Source organism: Mesoplodon densirostris, chromosome 19 (genome assembly GCF_025265405.1).
Source record: "Mesoplodon densirostris isolate mMesDen1 chromosome 19, mMesDen1 primary haplotype, whole genome shotgun sequence".
Taxonomy (NCBI): domain Eukaryota; kingdom Metazoa; phylum Chordata; class Mammalia; order Artiodactyla; family Ziphiidae; genus Mesoplodon; species Mesoplodon densirostris.
The window spans coordinates 58,443,376-58,454,550 of NC_082679.1; the positions used below are offsets into that span (position 1 = coordinate 58,443,376).

Below are 11,175 nucleotides of genomic sequence, written 5' to 3' on the forward strand. Positions count from 1 at the left end.
GGTTTATCTGCTCCACAGCACGTATCACACTTGGACAGTATTGCTTCGTTTGTCGCATTTCGTCTCTCTCCCCCGCTAGAATGTACCACAGGCCCAGAGGACAGGACGTGGTAGGTGGTCAATAAATCGTTCTTGAACGTGGAAGTGGCGGTTACACGAACGCGTACCTCAAGGAATGAATGAGTGAAAGGACGAACGAATGACCCGGAGCCTGGCCTAAGCCCCTCAGCTCTCCTCATGCCCAGCGGCTCGCGCGCCGGGCGCGCCTCAGGTGAGCGCTCGGAGCCACGGTGCCCCGCCTCCGCCTACGGCGGCCGGAAGGCGTCAAGCCAGTTCGGGGCGGGAGAGCCTGCCCGGAGGGGCCCGACCCGCGCGCACGCAGGCGCGGGCAACCTCGCTTCCGGGAGGTCACTTCCTCCCCTGTCTCGTAGCAACGGCTCGCCGCGTTGCTGACATCCCGGGCAGCGGTGGCATCGTACTGAGCTCAGAGTCTCGCCGCCCGCGCGATGGTAAATCTTGGGGCTCTGTCCGCGACCCGCCGCTCCAAGGGCGGCGACCGGCAGGGGACCTTCGCTGTCCCGCTCCTGGGGCCGACCCAGGCCCGGCCGGGCCCGGGGCCGGGGCGAAGGCTGGGGGCTCCAGAAACTTCTTGGAGGAGTGACACGGAGACCCTGGAGGGACCAGAGGGCGACCGTGGAGGGAGGGAAGATGTCTAGATAGGGGAAGCTATCTTGGGGCATAGATATCTGGGCGGGGGGGGGGTGACTTCTGAGGGGTGATACTTGTGGAGGGAGGATATGGAGAAAGAGAAGAGAGATACGGAGGGGATGAAAGATCCTGAGGGGAATGAGAAATCTCCTCGACAGCGAGGCAAGTTTGAAAAGGGGAGCGGCGCGAGGGAGAGGAGAAAAATCACCCTGAGAGGGAAGAAAGAGGGGACAAGGAGCACAAGGAAATGGAGAGAGGGGAGAAGGAGTTATTGAGAGAGAAGAAAGGAAAATAAAGAGACAGCAGGAATGGGAGGGGGAGGAGAAGAAAAGGAAAATGGAGACAGGAAGGTTTGAAAAAGAACAAAGTGAAAGCAAAGAGTTTCTTTTTAAGACAGGAATGAAAAGCGAATTGGCGCTGGGAATTAAGAGACTGTATTAGGGGGGCTCAAAAATCACCAAAGGAGAAAACACCTGGGAAAAGAGAGGGAAAGGCCGGGAAGATCAGCGAGAGGCGTTTGGGAGAGAAGTAAGACAGAAAAAGATAAAACGAGGGCAGCGGTTGTAAGGACCTGTGGACGTTGTCTTATAGATGGCAAAAATCTGTAGTAAGTCATTGATCCCTGTACAGCTATTACGCTTTAAGATAAGTGTTTCCCAACGTGAGATGCAGACGTTAGTTGCTACTTTAAGATGGCTCAGAAAACCAAAAACCACAGAGTGAATCACATCAGAGAAAGTTATTCCTCTTTTTTTTTTTTTTTCAGCCTTTAGACTGTATCCAGGAGAGAGTTTCTGGCACTGTTAGGTCGTTAATACCACTATCCTTTGGTAGTTTTGATTTTTCACCTGAAGGGCAGACCTCAGGCTCAGAGCTTTCATTGGGGTAAAATTTAATAATATGTTCTCTCTTTGTTTTGTTTGTTTTTATGGTTATTTCTGCCTATGACAAATGATACCAGATTTACATTTGTGGTAGTGATGTGTAATTTCCTTTTAAAATGCATTTATTTAAGCTTTTAGCAGTGAAATAATTTTAAGAATGTGCTGGGTAAATAATATAGATGGTATTCATAATGGCAAAAATTATAAATCTAGTACATGAATGCCTGAAATTTAGAAAACACCTGCTATAGTGGTGGAAAGAGGAAATAAGTGCTCCCACCCACATTAGGGGCAAAAGAAAACTGTCTTTTGACTAAAGCAACATAACGTTCACCTGTACAATGCTAGAAAGAAAAATATATCATAAATCCTCATCAAGAGACTCTGTAGAATACTGTTTGAATTCAGAATATCCAGTGATTACTCAGTTATGGAAAATATGCAGGCTGGAAAAAATTATTCTTGATTTTAGCATTTGTAGAAGGCAAGAAACTGGTACAATATATATAGTCTATGCATGTGATTCAGAATCCTGGAATACACTGTTTTTACAGAATATTTTGAATTTAACCATCTGAACTCCCAATTAGGTGGCATTTAGGACTGAGAATATGATTTCTCATTAAATGATGCTTTTAGACAGAAGGAGGCAGTGATATAGCTCTATAAATATTTTTTAAATCTATAATGTAGAAAAGGGATTTTTCACTTGAATACAGAAAGATCAATGAATGAAAGATGACCAGGAGCAGATTTCTGTTCAACAACATAGGATACTTTTCCAGTAAATAGAGACAGATAAAAATGGAGTGAGCTCTTGTGAGGCAAGAAGCTTTTCTGTCTCAATAAGAGTTCAAGCCAAGATATTTGTCAGGGTTGTACGCAGAGGGTCTTACATAGGCTTGCATATGGGACCTGACAATTTCAAAGCTCTCTTCCAAAAATCTGGGACCTGACAATTTCAAAGCTCTCTTCCAAAAATCTGAGCTTCTAAATCTTAGTTTAAGGAGATTGGAGAATAGGGGCCTTTCAGAACATTACTCAAATTAGGACTGGGGTCACCACAGAGACTCTCTGGTTAATTTTCTTCCTGATCTCTTCCAGGCAGAGGTGGAGGAAACCCTCAAGAGGATCCAGAGCCATAAAGGGGTTATAGGAACGATGGTTGTAAATGCAGAAGGTAAACACCTCACAGGCTGCCTTCTTGAGGGGCAGAAGCCGACCAAGAGCCTGTTTGTTGTGTGAAGCCTTAGGCAAACATCTTGGAATTTTAAATCAAAAGTATATCTTGTATATTTTACCTAGAGCATTTACTCATCATACATCTGTTGAGTATCTATTAATTACATACCAAGAACTCTGCTAAGAGGTAGGGAGATAAATATTAATAAGACATGCCTAAAAACGTCTGTATATTCCTAAGAAATGCTGCACATTGTCTAATTTTTAAAGCTTTGGTAACTCTCTTCTAACATTTCAGGAGTATCAATAAAACTATTATATTGAAGATAGAAAGAATACCATTGTTGGCAGTTTGCTTTCGTTTTAACATTCTAAAGCGTACAGAGTTTCAATCTTCATTTTTAAAAGAAATTGTTCCTTTACCGTACTTAATGAAATCTTTGAGAATTAATTTTAATGTAATTTATAGTATAGTCTTTGTGGTTATAGTTTAAGAAGGGCCAATACGTTTCCACCTATGAAATCTGTAGACTTATGCCAGAGACTTGCCTATTAACAATCCCCAAAGCCTTTTCTCTGGCACACTGTTCCATGCTCAGCTATGGTGGCAGCCTCTTAAAGGCTTCTGCTGGCTTCATTGCTGATTCAGGCATTTGCAAGGGCAAGAGGTGCCACCAACCCCAGAGCACTAGTTGAAATAAGAGTAGCTACTTCACATAATCCATGGTACAACCATGGATTTGGTACATTGCCAACTCAGTGCTTGGCAACAGACTCTCATAGCTAATCATTATTCTGGAGCAAATCCATCAATAAATATTTAGTGAGCAACTACCCACTGAAAGTCTGTTTAAACTCTAAACTTCAATCCCTTATCATTAAAAATGCAAAATAACCTACTCTACTGGTGACTGTGACAATTAAGTGAAATAATAATTGTCAAGTGCCTGGCACAATACTTAACACTTAACAGAATTGTAATTAAATAGTTCTGTGAATGTGGGAAGTTTTAATTTATTTGTACAGATAAAACAGTTGATGTGTTTTACAAAATAATAAAATAAAATTTTAATAAACTCAGTGTCAAATGAATATAATCAATTCACCCAGCTTGAGTGATCAGGAGGGAGAGGATTTAACAGCAGCCTACAGGAGAGTCAAGAGCTATGCCTCATATTTCCAGGAGGCGATCCAGCCCAACTCCATGGTTCTGGTTGAACTGATTTTAGTTTCAGGCATTTGCATAAACTCTGCCATACCCCCTGAGATGGGTTATTTGCGTGACTTCACAGAGATGCTTTATTTGTTTTCTTTGGCTGCCACACACTTAGTGGCTTAAAAAAGATTAGACATTTCTTTTCTCTTAGTTCTGGAAGGCTAGAAATTGAAATCAAAGTGTCAGTGGGTCCAGGCTCTCTTCAGAGGCTCCACAGGAGGATCCTTCCTTGCCTCTGCCCAGCTTCTGGTGGTTTCCAGCGATCCTTGCTGTTGACTGGTCTGTAGGTGCATCACTCCAGTCTCTGCCTCCATCATCGTGTACGTTCTCCTCTCTGTGCTCTGTTTTCTCTTCTTATAAGGACCCGTCGTTGGATTAGGTCCCACACTGATCCAGTATGACCTCATTTTAACTAATTACATCTTCAAAGACTCTGTTTCCAAATAATGTCACATTCTGAGGTTTAGGGTGGGCTTGAATTTTAGAGGGGACACTATTCAACCCAGTCCAGATGCATTCACCTGTGACACCCTGGACAATGCATCTAATGTGTTACTTTGGAAGACTTAGTCTAAAGTACATAATCCTGGCAGTATGCATCCAATGTCTGAAAAATATCCATACCTTATGATCTGTAATTCCACTCCTAGAAATTTGTTTAAGAAGTGATGAAGAAAAGATTCAGGTGCCAAGGATATTACAGAGGCACCATATATAATAGCAGTAAATAAACAGACAAGTACATAAATCCCAACAGTAGGCAAATTTGAAAATTTATTATATAATATTTACTCAGTGAACCATTACTCTATTTAAAATGTTGAAGAATATTTAGAGTCATGAAAAACTACTCACAATATTAGATGAAAAAAGCAGGAGACGAAGCAGTAGCCAGCATCTTCTAATCCTAAATACGGCCAGGCAGACATACACACTGAAATATGGAAGGAAAGGCAGAGCTATGTTATGGTGACTATCTCTGAGTGGTAGAATTAAAAATGACTTTTATTTTCCTGAGGTCTCTCAATTAACACTTTTCTCATCCAAAGGCAACAAAATACTAGTTTTAATACCCATAAACTTCTAATTAACCTCTACTAGGATAAGGTGTTAGGATTCAGGACACTTTTCTGAAAGCCAAATTAACCTTCTTCCCAAAAATATAAATGAGGGACTTATTTTTATGGTCAGATTACTAACAACCAGAGGATATGACAAGGATGTTTACTAACAGCATATGGTATAAGTTGTGTGACCAGAATGAAATGAAATACTCCATCTCAACAGCCTACTCAATTTTAGATGAAAGTGCCATCTATTACAGTGCAGCTTTGCAACTTTCAGAAGTCCCATGAAATTTAACACTGAAAATATTTAACTAAGCTAGTGTTCATGTGTTCTTGTTCTGTACCAATGGTTTTAGTCCACTAATTCTAGGCAAATCATTTTAAAAAATTTTTAGGTTTTAATTGTGGCTAGGTAGGCCTTCTACCACGTTTATCCATTTAGATCTCATCCTCTGCCATGTTAAATAGTGTCCTTTGGTTTCACTATTATTGAAACATAGACTTCTTATTCATGACAATAAAGTGGACTTATCAATTTAGCCCACTGCTGAGGAGTATAGGTTTTTGTTAGATTCTTTGTTAACATTGGTTTCCCATTTACAAAATAATTCATTGTTTACAGTATTGCAGTACTGATCACAGAACTAGATACTGGTGAACATGTATATTTGTTTCCCAGACAGTCATATCTGTCATATATTCTTATGTATATAAGCCTGATTTCTGCAGACTCTTAATTTTAAATATTCTTGACATTTCTAACAATCCATCATTTGAGTTTCATCAGGTTTTATCAGCCATCCAGCCAATTCCTTTTATTTTTGAAATATAATCTATCAACCAAATGTACAGTTGAAGAATACCAGCTTACTGGGATCATGAAGAGTCATACTGTAAAGCAGTGTCATAAGTTCAGGAAGATAGAATATATACTCTTTGTTCTAGAAGTTACATTTTAGGCATTTATCCTACACATATATACAAATGTGAAATGGCATGCACACAGACATATTCTGTAGCCTTGTTTATAAAAGTCAAAAATTGGGAACAGCCCAAATGCCTGTCAGGAAGATATATTAGTTACACGTTAGTTACAAGCATCCATTCAACAGTCACATTACACAGACATTAACATGAATGACCTAGCCTTATGCGGACTGAATGGAACAACTTCCTGAGTGTATTAAATGAAAAAAGTTAAGGTACAGAATAGAAAATGATACAGTTAAAGAATACAAACACAAACAAACTGGAATAGACTTAGAATATCTCTGCAAGGACACCCAAGAAACTGAGAACAGGAGTTACCTCTCAGAAGGGGAAGTGGGTGAATTTTATACCATGTGCTAAAATTACTTCCTAATAAATTATTTTTTAATTACCTCACATAGTCTCAAGCAAGAACTCAATAAATATTTGTTGATTGATTTTTTTCCCAAGGGTCTGCAGTGGATATGAAAAACTCCAAGAGTTTCCACAGTGTGCACTTATTATTCAGAAAGGCTAGCCCTTTTATTTATTGACTTGGATCATGAATAGACTGACTAAGTAGGCCTGAGTATCTGATTCATAATCCTGTCATCTACAGTTTAAATAATTTATTCTGGTTGTATTTCTTTTTTGACACTGAGCAATGCAGACTTTGTAGGTAGTCGGTCTTCATGATGCAAAATAAAACTGTTTGGTCAAAAAGTGCCCTTGAAAGGTTGAGTGCTTGCTATACTTCAGTTTCCTGCTTGTTAAAGACACATGCCTTGTGATGGTTCATCAGTTGTGAAAGACAGAACTGACTTCTGGAGAAAAAGTGGCCAAGAAACAATAATACAGAAATTAACAAGTTTTCTGTAAAACCCTACTTAAATAGGTTTTCCTGTAAATATTGTCGTTGCCTTCTTTGGCAAGACCCACTCTGGAGAGAATGGTTTTCTTAAAAAGAAATTAGTCTGTTCCAAAGTCAGAGTTGAGGCTCTCAAAGAGTTTCATGAAAAACAGGTAAAGTCCCAAGTTAGAAGCGCTCATCTTGTTTACCAGTTTCTGGAGCTACATTCTCTGAGGGAAAACCCAAGAGAGCCACGTCAGCCTTTTTTATTGATTGGCCTTAATTCAGGTTCCTGAGGAACTTGACAGTGATCCCAAATTCACCTTCATATGTCTCCCTAAACGCAAGGCACATCTGCAAATCAAATCCCTGGAATTCCCTGGTTGATCTGGTAGTTTTCAAAATAATATGAAGGCCAGTTCTGATTAGACATAGTATATGTAAAATACCTAGCACAGCACCTGTTCCATAATAAGCGCTGAGTGACCTGAATGGAGCTGGATTGATATGAACTGAATTGAATTATACTTGCATATTCGTCTGGCTAGATTTTTTCAGTTAAATTAATAGCTTCTGTTTTAAACTCATATAATGAAACAATAGAGCACACAAGTAGCCAAATTTAATCATGCTTAAACCAAGAGTGAGTGCAAACCAGGGAATGCCCAGCCGAACTGCAGAGTCTTTGTTGCTGTATTTTCTAGCATAAAAATTAAGGTTTGCAAAATACCGTATGAGGAAGTTACAAAGAAATTTTGAAAATCCCTTTTGATATACCCTCTAGCATGTGCAGTGATATCCTCTTTCTATTTCTGCCCTCAGGGGAGAAACAAGCACCATGTCACAGACCAAGCATTTCACAGTGGACTCACCATAGACAGGATGCTTAGGGGAATGCATCGTATAGTAATAGTAATATGTTAACTTAGTACTGAAATAATCAATTAACAACTTCCAGAAGATTTGTGTAAAAAATGTTCATCACCATTAGCTACAAAAACAAAAACACACTACCTAACAATCCAACAGTAGGGGGTTGATTATATTATGATATATCCCAAAAAATACAAAAGTCTACAGCCTTTAAAAATAATGTTGAGGGCTTCCCTGGTGGCGCAGTGGTTGAGAGTCCGCCTGCCGATGCAGGGGACACGGGTTCGTGCCCCTGTCTGGGAATATCCCACATGCCGCAGAGCAGCTGGGCCCGTGAGCCATGGCCGCTGAGCCTGCGCGTCCGGAGCCTGTGCTGCACAGCGGGAGAGGCCACAGCAGTGAGAGGCCCGCGTACCGCAGAAAAAAAATAATAATAATGTTGATGGCATCGTCAACAAGGACAGCTTGTATGCTATAATTTAAATGAAGAAAAAAGCAACAGTCCAATATGTAATTATAGTTTGATGCAACTAAATTTTAAAATCCACGTAATGGCAAAACGACTGGAAGGAAATAAAATTGTTACCTTTGAGTGATACGAGCCATCACTTTTTCTTCCTTTTTACAATTACAGTATTTTCCAGTATTTCTACGATGCACATATTACTTTTATAATCAAAACAAAAAATGTTTAACCCCAAATTCAATCTCGTACCAGGCATTCCCATCCGAACGACCTTGGACAACTCGACAACAGTTCAATATGCGGGTCTCCTTCATCAGCTGACCGTGAAAGCCAAGAGCACAGTCCGTGACATTGATCCTCAGAACGACCTAACTTTTCTTAGGATCAGATCAAAGAAACATGAAATCATGGTAGCTCCAGGTAATGTGGCATTTCTTTTCATTATTTAAGGCATCTTTCTACTTTACTGGATAAAAGCTTTGTCTCAAATAACGGGGAGTGTGGATTTTAACATGCAATAGGACACATACTGCTCTTCAATTACAAAATGAAGAAGTTTGAATGTGAAAATTCCGTGAAATTAGGGAAGACGTTGGATTTTGCCCATTTGTTTTTGTTGTTAGTAATCAAAACATTTAGGAGGTGTAGGTTTCCTGTTATGTGAACGTAGCACACAGACTTTCTGAAGAGTGGGAGAAATGTCTCCTGTCCAGGGGATAACGTAGAGGGCAGATCAAAGGTCTGTAGGGTCTTAAACCTTCCCTGGAGTACAGCACATTCACTGGGGCTATCAAAAGACAGCAGCCACAGAAATACTTCTTTCCTTGAAGGAGGTACATTCACAGTTTTAGTGGATGTCAGTGTAAAACAGGGCTCATGTTCCTAAATCTAGTCTAGAACAAACTTCGCTGTAGTACAACTGTAAAATCAGAGTTACCCCCAAACTAAATAAAGCTTTCCCTACACCTGTGTTCTCACCCAAGCTGCACATTAGAATCACTTGGAGAGCTTTAAAAAAATTACTGACACCTGGGACTCCACTCCAGACCAATAAAGACAGAACCTCTGGGGCTTGGCCCCAGGTAATGGTATTTTCTGAAAGCTCAACAGGTGATTCTGATGTGCAGCCAGGCTGGGAGGCCACTGGTCTACACAAGGTCCAAGTGATGTGTTGAAGAGAAAAGCGGATTAGCTGAAGTATTCATTTATTAAATTTAATTTTTAGGGTGGATTAACTTTGTCCATATATCTCCACAGATAAGGAATATCTTCTGATTGTCATTCAGAATCCATGTGAATAGACCTGCAATGGCCACGTTCTGTCCTGGGACTCCAGGCTGAAAACAACTTCACTCTTTAAAGATTCCTAAAATTATAATCCAATCTAAATGATCTTTTGGACATTCCTTTCTATTTTTACATTCAAACTGTTCTACACGTCTCATTTAGTCCATTTCGAATGTATTGTAAATTTGTGATTTAGCTATATAATAAATAAATTCTGGTATGTATGCCTCATTTTTTTACGATACACAAAACCAAAGAATTTTAGTGAGAAGACAGCCTTCCTTGAGACAGTTCTTTTCGTCTAGAATTACTGGCCACCAAGAACTAGAATAGAAGTGTGATTCTGCCCATTTCACTGACATGCCAGGGAGTTTCAGTGGAGCAGAGTGGGGCTAGGAGGGAAGCAGGGCGTCCCAGCCCTCAGGGACCTATAGGTGCTTTCCCAGCTTAAACGAGGGCGGTAAGAAGTCAAGAGCGCAGTTCTCAGTTGGGTCAGCACTGCCCCCTGCGAAACTCCTCAGGCCTGTCCTTCCAACACACCAGTCTGAGGGGACCAGGAGCGGGTCCTGAGGAAGGATGCACACGTCAAAAGAGGCCTAGAGAACTCCAGAGGGTTTATTTATTTTACTAGATATTTAAAACATTCTGAAAATAATGAAAATGATAGAACAAATATAACGTATTTCCACGACCCATATAGAATAGATGTTAATCTTTTGCCATGTTTGCCTTATAACCTCTTTTTTTTTCTAATTAAGCATTTTATTTTGAGATAACTGAGGATTCACGTGAAACTGTAAGAAATAACATAGATCCTGTGTACCCTCTACCCAGTTTCCCCCATGGCAACATCTTTCAAAACTATAGTACAATATCACAACCAGGAAATGGACACTGATTCAGCCTAGACACAGAGCCTTTCCATCACCCTCCGAGCTCCTCGTAGGACCCTTTTGTAGCAACCCCCCAACCCCTGGCACCCACTCATCTGCCCTCCACTTCTGTAATTTTGTCATATCAAAATGGTTGTTATAGGGCTTCCCTGGTGGCGCAGTGGTCGAGAGTCCGCCTGCCGATGCAGGAGATGCAGGTTCGTGCCCCGGTCCGGGAGGATCCCACATGCCGCGGAGCGGCTGGGCCCGTGAGCCATGGCCGCTGAGCCTGCGGGTCCCGAGCCTGTGCTCCGCAACGGGAGAGGCCACAACAGTGAGAGGCCCGCGTACCGCAAAAAAAAAAAAAAAAAAAAAAAAAAAAAAAAAAGGTTATATAAATGGGATCATACAGTACGTAGACTTTTGAGATTGACTTTTTTTACTCAGCATAATGCTGTTGAGATTCATCCAAAAAATAAACCTTATGGATACAGCTGCAGCCCCTCTCCTCCTTTGTGCCTTGGTCCTCTCCTTCTCCGGAGGATCCTTGTCAGGATGCACAAGTCACCCTGCATGGGGGTCCACAGACGCTTCCTCCTAAGTTCCCACAACTCCACAACAAGCCAAGAGTGAGGAAAGGTGCAGGACAAGTTTCGTTCTCCCACTGCCATGGCACCAGCTTGCATCCTGGGAGGCTACAATAGCCCAACCCAAGCAGATGGGGGTCCGAGCAGAAAAGAAGAGCCAAGGCAAATCCCTCAAGTAAAAGGGGTTTACTCTCCACGTGGTGATGGTAGAGGA

At 41.1% G+C, this 11,175-nt stretch overlaps 1 protein-coding gene across 1 annotated transcript; it reads left to right on the forward strand.

Moving 5' to 3' along the window:
- The first annotated feature begins 387 nt into the window (after window positions 1–387).
- DYNLRB2 (dynein light chain roadblock-type 2) lies at window positions 388–9,714 on the forward strand. The gene is made up of 4 exons (XM_060084543.1): window positions 388–509; window positions 2,697–2,772; window positions 8,468–8,635; window positions 9,473–9,714. Exons 1-4 carry the CDS (start codon window positions 507–509, stop codon window positions 9,514–9,516), a joined length of 291 nt encoding a protein of 96 aa, XP_059940526.1. The 5' UTR covers window positions 388–506; the 3' UTR covers window positions 9,517–9,714.
- The last annotated feature ends 1,461 nt before the right edge of the window (window positions 9,715–11,175 follow it).